General features: G+C 44.6%; 1 protein-coding gene across 3 annotated transcripts in view; it reads right to left on the reverse strand.

Annotated features, from left to right (window-relative positions):
- Positions 1-13,489, reverse strand: part of LOC126458068 (ski oncogene) — a 633,895-nt gene extending 620,406 nt beyond the window's left edge. For all 3 annotated transcript variants that reach the window (XM_050094875.1, XM_050094876.1, XM_050094874.1), the window contains exon 1: positions 12,412-13,489. In XM_050094875.1, coding sequence (XP_049950832.1) covers positions 12,412-13,374 — 963 coding nt within the window. In that variant the 5' untranslated portion in view covers positions 13,375-13,489. The remainder of the gene's footprint in view (positions 1-12,411) is intronic.
- Between the last annotated feature and the right edge of the window lie 5,200 nt (positions 13,490-18,689).

The raw sequence follows: 18,689 nt of genomic DNA on the forward strand, positions 1-18,689 counted from the left end.
AAGATGAAAACTTTTAAAGTTTTCTGTAAATTATTAAGGCAAGAAACATGTCTTCCGGCCAAAAGCCTCTTCGTCTACTCAGTGACGTACGTGAATGGAGTCCCAGAATTACTACCTGATGTGGTTTTTGATTTCTAATTGTACTCGCCATGTAGAGCTTACGTTAGCAAACCTTCCACTCTCCTATGTGGAACTTAAGTTGGCAAAGCTTCCATTCTCCTACTTCTAACCCCACAGCCTGAAACGTATGTAGTCATTTGCCTTCAGGTTAGTTTGATTCTGGCAGGAGAATCGGCTCACACCACAAATATAGCAGCCTACTGTCAACGGGAGACTCGAAATATGAAACAATTTCACATTTTTCAGATGCTCAATACGATGCCAAAAATGAAAGTCATGTTGTACGGCACAAGAACCAACAAGTTATACAACTCCGCACCTTTAGATTTGAAATCTGACACCCACAGAGCCATCAAAAGCACGCTACAAGAAGCAATCAACATAGTTCTGCAGTAAAACTAAATCAATCAAACGCTGTACAGTTACAGCTTGAAGTCATTCTTGAAAAAACAGAAATAAGGCGAATAGGTTAGAAGTATAATTTATTGTCTCCTCATGTACAACGCTTGCTCTGCTTCACCTTCCCCTGAGTAGATCACCGAAAAATTCTCACAGACCTTTTGTTTGAATAAATTCATGCGAGAAGCTTAAGCAGGCTATACGTGGTTCACAAGGAACTGTATTAGCAACACATAACGGGTCAAGCTGTATCTCTAAATTCACGTGTCTGCGATGGACTTAAATTGGAGTCTTATCAGACGAAGTCTTGGAAGATTACAGATAAGATGCAGGCAACCGACACAACAACTCTTCACTGACACAGCGCAACTAAACACAACATTTATGGTTTTTTGGGGTAAACGATGTAAAATTTCTCAGCAACTCTGGCTGGAGTGGGAATAGTTGAGTGCCCGTCGGTGCAGTAGCCGAAAGGTACACATAATGCAGATATTCTGGGAATATCATTTATATGACTATTTACTTCTTGATTATCTTATTAACCCTGCTGATTCATGCAATTTCGAAACGGAAAAAACTGAAATAAAACTCCTGAATGCATTTGGGAATCGAACACAAGTTCTCTCCTCCCTTCCCAGGTGTCTTGGTCGCCACACAGCGATACTTTTGTAGAACAGAGTTTACCTTATGGGTAAATAAGCGGCAGTCGTTAGTTCTTTCCCTCAATTTGTTGGAAAACAAGCGTTTGCGAGCCCCACATATTATGATGACAAATGCCCAGTTTTTCAATTTCCTATTGATCTGGTAATTTTGAGTCGATTACGCGACATGAACTTAAGGGATGGTTTAAAACAGTGTGGGTGGGTGGGTGAGTGGAGGTGTTAACCCAAAGTATCTTGGACATTAGGCTGTAGGCAAGCGACCTGCCAAATATATGAGCCGAATCGGCGGTTGGCCATATCTGAGGTCTTCCCCTTGTTTGAGTTCTCATTGATCGTGGCGCATTACAATAACACAACTAACACAAGCAAATAGAGCCAGTTAATGAATTCACCGATAGCAATAAGTTATCCTTAACATGAAACGAGGAAAAATGTAAGGGTGAAATAACAGAAAGATGAAAGATGTTAAGGGTGCGAGAAACAGCTGTCGTCGACAAAACAGTCTACATCAGCAGTCGCACAAAATCTTGCCAGATGCTACACTTAATTCACAAATGAGACAATTTCACTCAAATTCATGGTTACTTGTTTAACACTACAAAGGACTCTTGATTATATCATCAAGGAAAGAACATACCCTAAACATGTGTTGAAGGCCGGCATGTAGGCCTATATATGAGCTTGATGAAACTCTATTCCCTTCTGAAAATGCTTTGGCGTTCTGTATGAACGTTTCTTGTTAGTTTAGCAACTCTATAAAATGCAAGAAATCTGTGTCCAAATTGGGGACATCCTAAATGTAGTGGCACTCTGTCAAATAGCTTGCATCCGGAAATCACACAACAGAACATATTCTCTTTAAGCCCAAGTAGTTGTTTTATCAACCGCGAAACTGACAATGAAAATATGAAATGAAGGAAATTACTCACGTTCATCCATTCTGCATATCTGTTTCTATGGCATTTAAAATTTCATCTTTAGCAGTACGGTTGTATTTGCGATCGATTATAAACAAAGACATTGGTTTCACACAATTATTGTATTTCATTTACTACGGTCAGTCCGGGTAACTCTGTACCACTTTTTACCATTTTTTAAAAAAATACTGGACACCACGTCGCAACTCTCAATTACTGGGTGCTTGGAAAAGTGAAAATGTATACTACCTATGCCCTACTGGAGCACAACTTCAATTTTAAATCTGGTACAAAATCACTGCCGCCAGAAGCTCTTAGCCAAAGCATTTAAAGGTAATCACAAGCCTAAGAGCTTGTAGGAAGTTGGAAAGACAAATGAGAGACTAACTAGAAATCACAGAGGTAATAAAACTGTTAACTTTAATACAAAATAATGCAAGTAAGTGGAGCAGCAACCATCTGAAACAAAAAAGTGCTACAATGATACCCTGACTGGTACATAGTTATCCTGATTGACTGTAAGCAATCTGATTGACTGTAAGCATTTGAACACCGTGCTGCTCACGTCAGAACCTAAAGTTCGGGTCTAGTGAAGCAGGGGATACAACGGTGATACAACCCGTCGGCTTTGAACAATGACGTCATTCCTTAGTCATAGATAGTAATGTCTTCACTTCGAGGCATAGATAATAAAGCAGTTCTGTGTTCTAATAAGCGCTATCATTAAAATAATTGAATGTGAATCTAAAAGCGATCGTTTATCTATATTTCAATATTTTACCATATTTCACTTTCTTATTCCACCAATATGCTTCAGTAGCTGATAAGTGTTTTTTGGCTCATTAAAATAAATCTCACGAGATAGAATAAACTGATCCTAAGATACAGATGCTTCAGTAGCTGATAAGTGTTTTCTGGCTTTAAAAAAAAAAAAAAATCTCACGAGATAGAATAAACTGATCCTACTTTATTAAAGTAAGATCAGTTTATTCTATCTCGTGAGATATTTAAAAAAAAAGCCAAAAAACACTTATCAGCTACTGAAGGGAGCTACAACACTAAGAAGAATCGCTTCTCGGCTTTTGACAAGATCAATGTTTATCTCCCTCGCATTCCTTTGTTTCTCAACATTCTCCTCAGCTCTTTCATCTTTGTAATACATGCTCTCTGGCGACTTGTGACGTCATTGTTCAAAGCCGACGGGTTGTATCCCCTGCTACACTAGACCCTAAAGTTCCTACAATGAACAATGATTAACAGTTCATATTATAAAGGTAGGATGGATCTTACTGATTTTGTCGGTTTATAACTGATAACATTTTTTAGTATCGTATAAATGTAATAGCCTACGAGGAAATAAATTTACTGTAAAAGCAACAAAATAGTTATAAAAATTCATTTACTTATTTTTCCGTTTCGCGGTTAATCAATTCGGTATTACGACGTTTGTTTTTGCCTTCATGTAGGCCTAGATAAACTATACTTATTAACTGAAACGCGATACATCTGAGAGGCAGTACGAAATTTTACATCTTCAGTTAAAGCTTTTCAGGTGGATGCTAAATGATTGTTTTCTAAAAACTCACAGTGTTGTCTGCATCCGTTGAAGTTTTGTAACGTTCGCCGTCATGCGCATGTAAACGATTCCCACCGCGTACATTTCTCTCTTCGATTCTTCACCTCGAAATTTGTATGAAGAGCCGTAATTTGCAAGCACTTTTTCGTTCTACAAGCACTGTTTCTCACTATTAACATTTTTAGCTACTGTTAAGCGCCCGTTAAACAACTACTGGTATATCCGCAGGAATTAAGATGGCGGTAAAAAACTAACTTCCATTGTGCTTCTATCGATCGATCTGCGTATATCGATATGAAGTTGTGAACTACACCGAGAATATATCGATGGAATAAGCGTTCAGATGCGATGAACATAATTTTTGTCGTCACATCATGTTATCAACCAAGGACAAGTGACTGCATTACTGCAGATAGCTTGCCCACAAGCTTTCCTCTATTCCTCCCTTAACGTATCTCAGTTTGCATGTGCAACACCAACAAATATTCAACACTGCGATTAACAATGAGGAAAGACAGGGGAAATAGTATAATATTAAAGTTAAAATCCCGGCGCAAATCATAAATAATAACACTATACTAAATTCACGTGAAAATTCCCGCTTGATGTTTGTGACATGGGCTATAAGCTATGCTCACTCTATGCATGTTCCTATTCAATGTAACTCAAAAGCTATCACGAATTATTTTACTCTCTGGTTATTCCATCTTAATTTACTAAGTCTACATATTTCTTTCACTAATTTTTGTTTGTGTCACTCCGTAGATCATAAAAATTTGTGACGTAGGTCATCAGAGCGGTAGTGTAAATTCTACGAGGACATGTCTAATAATGATCTTGATCCACTTACAACGTGTTCATTTGGAACTGATAAAGTTACAAATCTAGACTGAAATAACTGCACTGTGTGACAGTTGAAGTGGGCTTTGCGCGGCTGTTTCGCGCGCCTACAACCACCAAGCACGTATGGCGATTTTGTTTACGTTTCTATAGCACTATCTAATGGTTCCCGCAGTTATATGCGGTTACGGCTTTCGGGCACTACCGACAGCCTTTTCCAACTAGTAACTGAAAGCCGGCAACAGCGCTGCCGACTGTCAGAGATCTTCTTTCACCGTATCAACATCTTCCTCGTCACAAATCTGAAGTCTCGGTTCGACGCTGACATTCAAAACAAAATTCGTTTCAAATATGAATTACTTCAGAAATTCAAAACGCCTAGCACAAGGTGCACTTGCAAAAGGTAATAACAGCACACACATGCCATTGAGGGTTTATTAACGTATGTATGGCTCACTTCAAAGAACAAGTCGTCAAAGAGAATTTTGAAAAGTGTATCAATCCACTCATTTGAGTTCGTTCATAAGATTCTATAATCTGAGAGAAAGAAGAGTATACAAATAACAATTTAGTTATTATACTTACGGAATGCATAATCTGTGATAATGGAAAATGAACAGTACAGGCTTTCACAGATAATGTTCAAGCGTAGACATTTGCAATATCGATAGTGGCGTTATGCTGGCCATACTACTTCCTTCAACATCTTGATGTTAGTACTGGGTACGGCTCATGATACACACTCATCTTTAGTTAGTGCAAGTCTCGGGTCACAATGCGGCCAACACGATTTGGATTTTTTCATTTTTTTTTTGTCAAACAATAAAATTGTTTCTTGAACCGCATCACGCATTTCGGTTGAATGAGGCGGTATTCAACGTCGTAATTACACGATGGATGGCGTCATGAACCCCAAATCACGAAAGACGATGAACATATATTTCATCCAAAGTTGAGCGTCGTTATCCAACTGAACTAACGATAGACCCGCCCCGCATTATTTATTAGGCATCGGTAAAGACACAGACATATAATGGTATGTTTAGGTGATACCACTTTCAGCATTCCGTCAAGCCACAGCAGTTGTACCAGCAAGAGACAGTCTACTAGGGCAGTTGTCCGCTTTTGTGACTTATTTTTGACGCTGTATGGCAGCATGTTTCTTCAAGGTTCTCAACACGTATTGTAGCTGTTCTGCACATGAAACTGATATCACGCTACGCATTTGACTTTTAGACCTCACTGACACTGAGTTGCATGAATACTGAAACGGCTAATAGATAAGTATTCAAACACGTTTCACACAGCATGTGTGCACAAAACAGGGCATGAAGTTTTCCACGATACAAAATCTGATGGCAACACGTTCTACAATTTAAACTGTTTTACATCATATCCGATACGGCTAACGACAGTCGAGAAAATGGGAACAGTATTAGAATTCGACAATAATAAAATTAACTTCACCTGGAAACGTGCTCGTGGGGAAAGGAGTGGAAAGAAACAACCGTTGTTTGCCGGCAAAAATCTCAGAAGATGGGAGTTCTCAGTTCAGACAAGAATGCGGAAGATGGGGAAGCGCAGATCAGCAGGCAGTGAGACCTCAATACGGGGGGCCAAACAAGACCCCTGGAGACGACGTATATTAGCCAGCATTCATATTGGCTCCGACAGCTTTCAAATTCAATTCGCCCGCCATAAAAACGCCAGTGAAGGGCTCATCGAGCGAGAATAGGAGTCTGATACCACTTTGGTCGGATGAATCCGTATCTGCAGCTTTCCGAAGCATTAGCGGCGGTTAGATAAGGGACAGCCCTTATTTGGGACGCCCCGGGAACGTTGCCAGCCGCGTCTCATTTAATATTCTTCCTCGCCGCTACGAAAACTCGTTTCCAAGTGATGAGTAGAAAGGGCATGGACAAGGGCGTAAGCGGCGTCTAAGGCAATGGAGGGACGGGGAACTCGTTAGTATCGCGGTGAATAACGAATACGCTGCCTGACAAATAGCGATGCACCCATACGACATGGTCGGATGTCAATGTGACTTCGTACACGTACATACTATCGGTGGGTGTGTAAAAATTAAAATTCCCCGTGACTGGTTGAACGGCCGCGAGAGCACAGTAGCGTAGTTCGTATTGGTAACTAATGAAGGAAGAACTTCGAGGTCATTAGTGACGAAGCACAAGTTCGGATTGTTTCAAGGATGGATAAGAAAATTGGCTGGCCTGGGGCGATTTGAGGAAATAAAGGAAAACCTATATCTGGATAGTCGTGTCGCTAACAGGCCTGGCAGGGATTGTAATTGGCGTGAACAACATTAGATGTGGAGTGATCACTGTGCAGGACACGGAGACGCCGCGAACTCGTATGAAACAGCGTCATCAGCATGTGACAAGAGTTTCAAAGGGGCCTCATTGTGCGGCTTTTCTTGGCCGGCTGTTCGAATCGTACAGTACGCAGATTTGTGGGACATCCAGATTTGGCAATGGTCCGACGTTTGCACTGCCTGTGAACGTGAGGGCAGCCACACTCGTCCTCAAGGTTCAAATGGTTCTGAGCACAATGGGACTTAACATCTGAGGTCCCCTGGAACTTAGAACTACTTAAACCTTACTAACCTAAGGACATCACACACATCCATGCCCGAAGTAGGAATCGAACCTGCGACCGTAGCGGTCGCGCGGTTCCAAACTGTAGCGTCTAGAACCGCTCGGCCACCGCGGCCGGCACTCGTCCTCAAGGCTCTGCTCGACTGACCACCAGAAGGGAGGGTCGCCGTAGAGTGCGCATAGTACACCATAAACCCCTTCCCATCTGCGGCTGCCATCCGAGAACATTCTGTGTCATCCCACACCTCTGGTCAGAAGCTAGCAGCAGCCGGAATAAGGAATTACTGTCCCTTGTGTGGGCTGCCGACGACACCACAATACCAACGGCTGCTTTCCGAGCGGTGCCATGGCGGGAAGCGTGGATTGCTGATGAATGGCATCGCACTGTGTCCAGCTATGAATCGCGGTTCCGCACTACCCTGATGATTATCGGCGCTGAATGTTGGCGAACTGGGGACAGGTCACATTCTTCCAGTGTTTTGGAGAGCTATGAGGGAGCTGAGAGGTATATAAGACAGCAAAATGATAAATCACGGACATCCTGCGTCCTGTTCTGTTACCTTTCGTGTAACAGAATCGTGCCCGTTTCCAACAGGACAATACTACACGGCACGTGTCTGTGAACTGTTTGCATGTTGTCGACGTCCTCCCGCGGCCAACAACATCAGCAGACCTGTCCCCTACGGAACGTGTGTGGGGTCAACTTCGAAAGTTAAATTCGTGCCAGTGCCTGTATACAGTTACAACAGTTGTGCTCTAGCTTGCTTCAAGAAAGTATACAGCGGTTTTAAGAGTCTTCTCGACTGAAGCATCCAAGCCAGCGGAGAAGCAATACCATACTGATAAGAGGGTTGTACGCCAAATTCTTTTTATTTATCTCGAATCAATGATGTAACAATACGTACCCCATCAACCCCTGAAATCTAATTTCGTTCCTTTCTCCCCTTTTGGGTGCTTCACTTTTTCTGTCAAACATTTTAGTTTTGTGACTTCACGAGAAATGGCGCTATGCACTTGGCATCTACATGGATACTCTGCTAATCACATTTAAGTGCCTGGTAGAGGGTAGACTTGCTACTGATCAATATTCACGACTAGCCGTCCTTTCTTCAAAGCGATACGTTTTGGCGAGGCAGGGTGTGAGTTTGGCGTGCCATTATTTTTTTTTCCTACGGCCTCCTCGTCCCTGCCCGTCACTGGGTACTGACGAAAGATTACATACATCACTTGTTTCCATAGAGGAACGACAGAAGCACTATCCCGAAATACAAATGATACCTCGCCTTCGGCAGGCTTCTATTCACCACAACCTGCAAGTTTTCCTATGCGTGGGAAGACAAGAAAGCGCCCTTCCTCAATAAACGCGGACTCGATTACCCGCAGAAAGTAATCTACAAGCACTGAATATCTGGCGGCAGAACGACTTTGCTAAAAAGATTTACAGTAGATCCAGTTGCGAGACAATCTCATCAAAATGACACATTGACTTGTAGACAAAAATGGATTATAACAGTTACCGGAGACTATGTACGGTAAAAACTGAAAATAGGGCCTCGAAGCGCTGATGCATGCGTTAGTCCGTCAGGAATTAGCAACACTGAACACGGCTGATCATGCAATCTGGTTTTGTTGCTGTTATGTTCGCAATGCCTAAAGACTAATTTGTTGCATCTTTGCACATTAGTCTGTCCTGTGCAAGCCTCTTACGGACTATTGGAACCTACATCCACTTGAATCTGCAGACTATAGGCAAGCCTAGGTCTCACTAGTGGTATCATTCTACATTTTAACACACACATACAACTCCCTGCATTGCCAAACTGACGGATGCATTCTGTCAACCGATCCCATCTTTTACTCAAAATGGTTCAAATGGCTCTGAGCACTATGGGACTTAACATCTGAGGTCATCAGTCCCCTAGAACTTAGAACTACTTAAACCTAACTAACCTAAGGACATCACACACATCCATTCTTTTACTCAAGTTTTGCCACAAACTTACTTCCTCCCCAGTTCCATTCAGTAGCGTCTCATTTTTTATCTAATCTACCTATCTAATCTTAAGCATTATGCTGCAGCGCCACATTCCAAAAGCTTCTATTCTCTTCTTGTCTCGACTGTTTATCGTCCACATTTCACAAGACTACACCCCAGACAAACACCTTCAGCAAAGACATCCAAACACTTACACTGATACTGAATGCCAACGAATTTCTCGTTTTTAGAATGCTTTCCTTGCAAATACCAGTCTGCATTTTACATGTTTTCGACCAAACAGCAAAACTCTTCTGATTCCTCTAGTATCGCCTGGTTTAATTCCACTACTCCCATTATCCTTATTTCATTTTTGTAGATGTTCATACTGTAATTTTTATTCAAGACACTATATATTTCGTCCGACTGATCTTCCAAGCCCTTTTGCCGTCTCTGACAGAATTGCAACACCATCAGCGAACTTGAAAGTCCCTATTGCTTGACCCTGAAATTTAATTAGCTCCAAATTTCTCTGTTTCCTTTACTGCGTCCTCAATGAACGGAATGAACAATAAGTTGGAAAGGCTACAACCCTCTACGACTCCCCTCCTCAACTTCGCCTCTTTTCCATGTCCTTCGACTGAAGTCTGGTTTTTAAGAAAACTGTAGATCAACTTCCGTTTTCTTTATTTTATCACTGCTATCTACAAAATTTCAAAGATTGTATTCCCATGAACACAGCAAAAACTTTCTCTGAACCTGCAAATGCTACAAATGTAGGTTTGTCTCTTTTGAATCTCTTCTAATATTAGTCGTATATACAGTATTTCCTCGCATGTTCCAACATTTCTTCGGAACCTACACTGATCTTCCCTAAGGTCGGCTTCTCTCGGGTTTTTCCATTCTTCTGTAAATAAATCCAGTTAGTATTTTTCGACAATGATTTATTAAGCTGATAGTTCGATGATGGTCGCATGCGTCAGCACTAGTTTTCTTTGAAACTGGAACCCTTCCGTTCTTTCTGAAATCTGGGCCTATTTCATCTGCCCCGTACACAGTCCGCAAGCTCCTAACACCGAATACGGTGGATATAGCTGAGCACTTATCTCAGAAACTATTGAAGCATTGTTCATAACAAGTGTTTGAAACACCGAACCAACAGTCAGAAGTCTTTCTGTGCGACGGACGCAGCCGACAACAATGAGGAGACTTCCTTCGTGAGGAAGCTGTTAACGTTGTAGCCCAGATCGCGTGATGTGGGCTGACACTGGCGCGACACCAAGAGACGCTCGAGCTGGAAATACAGTGTACAAAGACAGAGAGGCTGGCTAGATACCTCTTGGCATCGGTTTTCTTCCATTATGTAGTACATAACATTTCTGTTAGAACCTCGCAATTGTAGCATGTCGAAAATGTAAAGAACTTTTGTCGTAAGACACTAAGTATAACAGTAACCACGTATTAGTAATACACTTGTGTGGCGGCATAAGTTCAGAGACGCAACAACAAGACAAACCGCTCTGTATATTATTGCAAACATCATATAAAAAGGCGAATATAACGCAAATTCTAGGCGACGGAGGGCACTCAGCTTCCAAATACAGGGGAGGTACAGCAGCGGACAAGATAATGAACCGCTATTAGAAAAATGTCAGGTTCAAAACTTTATCTAGCCGTCTTGAGCTATGTTGCGGATTCCTAATTTAATTGTGGCATGTAGGTCCGGTTCAGAATGATTTTTTCGGCTGGTGGAAAACTTAACATGATATTATCATATTTATTATGTTAAGTAAAATATTTTCTCATGCTGTAAATATTATTAAGGCTATGAACAGAGAAATGAAAGTTTTTTGCATATGTGTACTGAACGAACCGTTGCAAGGGCTACTGATATTATAGCAATTTAAAACACGCCAGACGGTACTGTCCCATATCCAAGCATCCGCGCTAGCGCTGACTCTCTCAGGAATTCTAAATCGATGGGACGTTGTACGATTCTTTCTGATAAATAGCACTTGAACCACAGAAATAAATGAACCTGTGCGTAGCTTGCCTGGGTGGACCATAACATTAAGAGAATTATTACATGCGAGCAATACAATTAGCAGTGCAGTCTACTGACTAAAAGTCATAGAACGCGTTAGTTAAAAGCCTTAAATGTAGGTCAACGGTTATGACATGCGCCCACACTAATAGCTGTATAAAATGAATTTTAACGCAATATCTTTCGCTCATTGAACTTAATGGTAAAAAACGGCTGAGGAAGTATCGAAAGTAAGAAAAGCCATTAGTTACTAGAGTAGACAGCATCAACGCGTATTAATACTAGCAATACTTGCTAAATAGCTTAAGTTACTGTTACAACTGCAATAACAACATAAAACATGCAATTATTAGCAAATGATTAGTATATTCATTATAAGCAAGACCAAGAGATGAATACACTAAGCAGGTTCAGAAGGATGTAGGTTGCAGTAGTTACTGGGAGATGAAGAAGCTTGCACAGGATACAGTAGCATGGAGAGCTGCATCAAACCAGTCTCAGGACTGAAGACCACCACCACAACAACAACAACAACAACAACATTCATTCTATTTATAGATGATGAAAAACCCACTGATAAATACTAATATGACGTGGCACAACAAGAAAATCACAAACAAAAAGAAGTACGCACAGAGGACAATTAAGCGTTTACATCGTAACTGGAGGAAGGTGGCAAGCATATCTGAAGGCATTACATACTTAATTTACTTTACCGTAAGCGTTTCGCTTTATTCATTTGGAACATCGTCAGTGGTATATAATTAAACATTAATTACAATTCTGGCTAGCCTTCAAGAAATTATCTGGCTTAATTTCATATCGGTTTGCAGCAGCGGCATGTTTCACGCCAAGAATTGTGTATTGCTGCAAGACTACGTGAAATTAGCCCAAAAACATTTGTGCCCAACGCAGAAACACCTAGAATATGTACATGCAGACGACACCAGGTGTGCGTACAAAGTTACACAAAAAGACTGTACGTAAAAATTACACTTCAATCTGTTTTGTAACGAACAAGAAAGCAAACCAAAATTGTAAATAATGTTGCATTCCAGACCAAGCATTACGTTTAATAAACAAAACATATCACGTACGGTAAAGTATAAGCGTTTTTAGTAGTTGCGAAGACGGATTTTAAACACCGGTATAAACTGTAATGCAGTTACAGACAGTGGCTACACAAATGTACAGTCGGCGGCACGCCTGTTTCATTGCACAGTGACGGCTGCGAAACAACACGTGCGGGTCGGGCTGGCAGCTTACCTGTTTGCGCTTGAGGGAGGCGGGCGGCGGCTGCGGGGGCGGTCCGCTGGACGCCTGCTCCTTGAAGGCGTCCAGCAGCTTGGAGAGGCGCTCGTGCTCGGCCTGGTCCTCGGCCGCGTGCAGGTAGCGCGTCCAGTTGCTGGAGTCGAAGCCCCAGTGGCAGGTGCGGTTCTCGAGGGCGCGGTGCGCGTGGCACACGAAGTGCTGCGGCGAGAACATGCCGTGGCACTCTGCGCACTCGATGCAGTAGGCGTTGCCGCGCGCGTACAGTTCGGGCGTGCAGATGCCGCTGCACTTGCCGAAGCACTCGTGGTACACCTTGATGGAGAGCAGGTCGGGCACGCAGGGCGGCGGCGGCAGGCCGGCGCGGTGCAGCAGCGCCGAGCACAGCCGCTCCGCGTCCGTCTTGGTGATGAGGCCGCACGACGGCGCCGTCGCGGGCAGCACGCCGCTCTCCTTCAGCTCCGTCAGCTGGTCCTGCGTGCAGCGCGAGCAGAAGATGAGCAGCTCGTCGCACACCTGGTTGATCTGCTGCAGGGAGAAGTCGCGCAGCACCGAGTTGAGCACTTGCGGCAGGCACAGCCGCTTCTCGCCGCCCACGGCGAAGCAGGCGATCGTCTCCCCCTCGAGCACCGTCTCGGACCGCTCGCTGCACGACTGGTCGGGCGCCGTCAGCAGCGGCGGTTGCTGGATGGGCAGCGGTGGCGGCGCCCGGAATCCGCCGGCGTCCGAGGAGGACGTCGACGCCGCCTCTTCGTCGCCCCTGCGCCGGTGGCGGTCGTCCTCCTCGTCGTCGTCGTCGTCGCCCACGGTGGCCGCCGCCGCCGCCGCCGACGCCAGCACCGTGCTCGGTCCGTGTAGGCTCTTGACGGCGCTCAACTGGTACGTCTTCAGCACTTTCTTCAGGTGCGGGGAGCAGGGCGCGGGCGACGACGACGCCGCCGCCGCTGCTGCGGCCTCCATGGCGCGCGGGAGCACTCACTGGCAGGCCTCGCTGCTACTGTCGCTACTCATCGTCGTGCGAGAGACGCAGTCGCGCATTGCGTCGCGGGCGCGGTCGCAAACATGTCTGAGAGGCGCGGCGGCAGACCGGCGTCTGGTCTCGTCACTCCCCCCTCCAGCGGCGCCCGACAGTTGCGCGCGCAGGTCTCCCCTCCCCGGCAACGCCTGGGCCGGTGGTGCCAGACGGGTGGCGGGGGGCGGCAGACCGGGCGCGCCGTCGTGACCTTCCCGTCAAAATAGCCCGTGCTGCGCTCGCGGCGCTGCCGTTTGGCGGGGCAGGGGAGGGGGATAGCCGGGCGGCGGGGGAGTCGGTCGTCTCGCAGCGCCGTGCCCGTCTGCCGGCGCCGACTTCCCTTTCCCCTTCCGTCGCAGCAACACCTGCTGCCCACTAGCGCGATACCGATACACCTACGCGTCACGCAATGCAGCGTTACGCAAGTTCCCCGTTGGAGCTATTTTTCGATAGAGCACAATTTCTCCCGTGCATTTTTTGTTAGCTTCACAGTTATGTACTGAGCTACGCGAATCGTAAACCTGGATGTGGCGGGAAATATCATAGCCATTTGACAGGGTCCAGTCGCGCTACAATTCAAAGTACTGTGCGTTGTCATCTCGTATTCCACATCTACATCTACATTTACCGAGCGGTTCTAGGCGCTACAGTCTGGAACCGCGCGACCGCTACGGTCGCAGGTTCGAATCGTGCCTCGGGCATGGATGTGTGTGATATCCTTAGGTTAGTTAGGTTTAAGTAGTTCTAAGTCTAGGGGACTGATGACCTCAGAAGTTAAGTCCCATAGTGCTCAGAGCCATTTGAACCATTTTTTGTCATTACCCCCCTTTCCTGTTCCAGTCGCGTATGGTTCGCGGGAAGAACGACTGCCGGAAAGCCTCCGTGCGTGCTCGAATCTCTCTAATTTTACATTCGTGATCTCCTCGGGAGGTATAAGTAGGGGGAAGCAATATATTCGATACCTCATCCAGAAACGCACCCTCTCGAAACCTGGACAGCAAGCTACACCGCGATGCAGAGCGCCTCTCTTGCAGAGTCTGCCACTTGCGTTTGCTAAATATCTCCGTAACGCTTACCAAATAACCCTGTGACGAAACGCGCTACCCTTCTTTGGATCTTCTCTATCTCCTCTGTCAACCCGACCCGGTACGGATCACACACTGATGAGCTATACTCAAGTATAGGTCGAATGAGTGTTTTGTAAGCCACCTCCTTTGTTGATGGACTACATTTTCTAAGGACTCTCCCAATAAATGTCAACCTGGCACCCGCCTTACCAACAATTAATTTTATATGATCATTCCACTTCAAATCGTTCCGTACGCATACTCCCAGATATTTTACAGAAGTAACTGCTACCAGTGTTTGTTCCGCTATCATATAATCGTACAATAAAGGATCCTTCTTTCTATGTATTCGCAATACATTACATTTGTCTGTGTTAAGGGTCAGTTGTCACTCCATGCACCAAGTGCGTATCCGCTGCAGATCTTCCTACATTTCGCTGCAATTTTCTAATGCTGCAACTTCTCTGTATACTGCAGCACCATCCGCGAAAAGCCGCATGGAACTTCCGACACTATCTACTGGGTCATTCATATATATTGTGAAAAGCGATGGTCGCATAACACTCCCCTGTGGCACGCCAGAGGTTACTTTAACGTCTATAGACGTCTCTCCATTGAGAACAACACTTTGTGTTCTGTTTGCTAAAAACTCTTCAATCCAGCGACACAGCTAGTCTGATATTTCCGTAGGCTCTTACTTTGTTTATCAGGCGACAGTGCGGAACTGTATCGAACGCCTTCCGGAAGTCAAGGAAAATGGCATCTACCTGGGAGCCTGTATCTAATATTTTCAACTCGGGAAACTGATCACTAAAATTTTATTACTTTTGAATTCATTGTGGGAGTGAACAGTGATCAATGTTGTTACAAATATTTACTATCAAAAACAGTCTTGATCAGAAATTATTTATTCCGGTGGTAAATTTACCACCAGAAGGAGGTTCTTACTCATAGATCTGAAGATGACCACAGTTGTGCTCGAAACCAGTCACCGGAATAAATAATTTGTGATCAAGACTGTTTTTAATAGTAAAAACTAAAAATTTACCTGCCTTGGTCTGACTTTACCAGATACAACGTGCTTGTACGATAATCTGCTGCATTCCTGCAAGACCTTAATTTTGTACTATTTCTATCAATGTTAAGCAAATGTGTTGAACTGTGTATTTGTTATCCTGGACAACACACTGCAAAACGATGTTAATGGTCAATAACGTTGCACTCGATAATGACGTGAAAGCCAAAATCTAGATTCTACACAATAAAAATACAGAAATATACAGTTTACAGTTTAATGGCGGTGTTTTCTTTCAAAAAAATACTGTTTGACTGGATCAGCGCTATCGAAAACTTTTTTGATTTATCTGTTTTGAATATGAAAACGATTGTTGTCTTATGCGGTTCGTGCTGTGCGGGTGATGGTGCGCTACAGCTCACGGCAACTAAGAGAGTCTGTTTACATAAACGTAATAACTGAGAAAAGTTTGATTTAAATCTTATACTAATAACTCTTGGCCACATGTCGTCGGGCCGATACTCCAACTGCTAGGCTAAGGACGTGACATCTAAAGATGATTCAAAAGTTACCTACGGAAAGAGTTCTGCTCTTGTTTCTGCCAGAGTATTGAAAGATGCACGTCAAAAATTGAATGAATTTGTGCAACAGGAAATCAAAAAATGACTCCGCATTATGACTTATACTGCAAAATTACATCAGTGATAGTAACAAAAAGGGAATAACAAAAGTATGTGGTATAAACACTTCCTTAAAATTCCATTCACGTCATCAAGTTTTCGACATGCTCATCGTCTAGTGCAACACACGTATGCAGTCACTGGTACAAGGATTTCTAGCACAGACAGAAGAGATTCCTTCCACATCATTGCACATGCTGCAAAAAATGCGACGTTTTAAATACCTTTGGATCGTCGCAACTTGTGCGTAAACTTCATCTATGAGTCTACTCTAGAGAAAAAAGCCAGTAGCGTCAAAGCAGGCGAAAGCGCAAGCCGACTGATAGCACAATCACACCCTATCCAGTGCCTGACCAGAAAAGAGTTGGATAAGCGCTTCCCAAGGCACGTGAGCCGGGCCTCCGGCACCGTGCGCACCGAGGTGGCCAAAGTCATCGGTTAGCGGTACGCTCATACAGGACCTACCTATCGCTGTAGCATCGCATACACGAGGTATAAAGAGCAGTGCATTGGCGCAGCTATCATCTGTTCTTAGACATTAATGTGATTATATGTGGTAATAAGAACCTTCTTATGCATACCCTCATGACCCACTGCATGGATGCCTTCCTCCTGAACGAAACCTTTCTCCAGCCCCAACATCTCGTATACATGTCGCCCCACCACCTTCACTTCCCGATAGCGCGTGGTGGGGTAGCCATTGGCTCCCACCGCCAGATCCCTGTTTGGCTCCAGCACTTCCTTCTCGACCCTACGGAACACCTGATCCTCACTCTCTTCTTCCCCGGCCTTACCGTTACCTGCGCCACCATCTATGTCCACCCCTCTGCCCCTATTCCCTTCGACATCCTTTCCCAAATCGACCGTACGTTCTCCTCCTGCGTGATTGCCGCCGACCTCAACATCCGTAGTCGTTCCACCACCCAGCTACGGCGGTGGCAACCGTTCCTCACCACACTCCAAGGTGACGTCCTTCCCCTTCCCCAACACACCCGCCCCAAATCCATACCACTCCCGATGTCATGTGATTATGGCCGCAAAACGGGAATTAACTGACTTTGAACGTGGAATGGTAGTTGGAGCTAGACGCTTGGGACATTCTATTTCGGAAATCGTTAGGGAATTCAGCATTCCGTGATTCACAGAGTGTGCTGAGAATACCAAATTTCAGGCATTACCTCTCACCACGCACAATGGCCGATGGTTTCACTTAACGATCGAGAACAGAGACGTTTGTGTAGAGTTGTCAGTGCAAACAGACAAGCAACACTATTTAAAACAACCGCAGAAGTCCGTGTGGGACATACGACGTTTTTATCCGTTAGGACCGTGGCGTGAAATTTGGGGTTAATAGGCTGTGACAGTAGGCGACCGACAAGAGTGCCTCCGCTACAAGCACGGCATAGCGTGCTGCGCCTCTTCTGGACTCGTGAACATATCAGTTGGACTCCAGACGACTGAAAAACCGTGGCCTGGTCAGATGAGTCTCGATTTCACTTGGTAAGATCTGACGGTAGGGTAAGTTGTCAACAAGGCTCTGCGCAAGCTGGATGGTGGATCTATAATAATACGCACTGTGTTTACATCGAATGGGTATGTCCTAATGTCCAACTGAACAGATCATTGACCAGAAATTGTTATTTTCTACTGATTGGAGACCATTTGCAGCCTTAGACCTCAAACAACGATGGATTTTTTATGGACGACAATGTGCCATGTCACCGGGCCACAATTGACCGCGATTCCTTTGAAGAACATTCTGGACAATTCGAGCGAATGATTTGGCTACCCAGATCGCCCGACATGAATCCCATAGAGCATTTATGGAACATAATCGAGAGGCGAGTTCGTGCACAAAATCCTGCGCCGGTAACAGTTCTTCAGTTATGGACGGCTTATAGAGGCAGCATTCCTCAGTATTTCTTCAGGTACTTGTTGAGTCCACGCTACGTCGCGTGGCTGCATTACGCTGGCCAGAAGGAGGTTCAATACGATATTAGGAGGTATCCCATGACTTTTGTCACCTCGATGTATGTCTACGAATTATAAGTCGTACTTCCTGTAGAAGAAGAGGTAGTACTTTAGTAAGAAATCGTGTGCTAGAGGTCGCTTGCTTTACCATTGATGCTAAATGTTATTTTCTTTGCATATATAAAAGAATTATCTTCTCAACAATCTTCAAATCGTGGGCTACACCCTTTTGTATACACCCAATATGTCCACCACAAGTTGCATACCACAAGTCCCACCCACTAGGGTGAGGCCTGAAATTCTCCACCCGGAGAGGTCCAGAAGACGAAGAAGGCAAAGAATCACAATCACTTTCCACCAAGCCTTGTACAGGAGCCGACTTAGCAGTAAAACCCCGCTCCACGTTGAACAAACCAATCGGACTATCCTGCCCTCTTGACTGTTCTGCTGGCCAAGCACCTAATCCTGACACAGCACCAGGGTTCCCACGCTGGGGGGAGCAAGCCTCTGCTTTGCATATCCTAAGGGGA

Source organism: Schistocerca serialis, chromosome 2, assembly GCF_023864345.2.
Source record: "Schistocerca serialis cubense isolate TAMUIC-IGC-003099 chromosome 2, iqSchSeri2.2, whole genome shotgun sequence".
NCBI lineage: Eukaryota > Metazoa > Arthropoda > Insecta > Orthoptera > Acrididae > Schistocerca > Schistocerca serialis.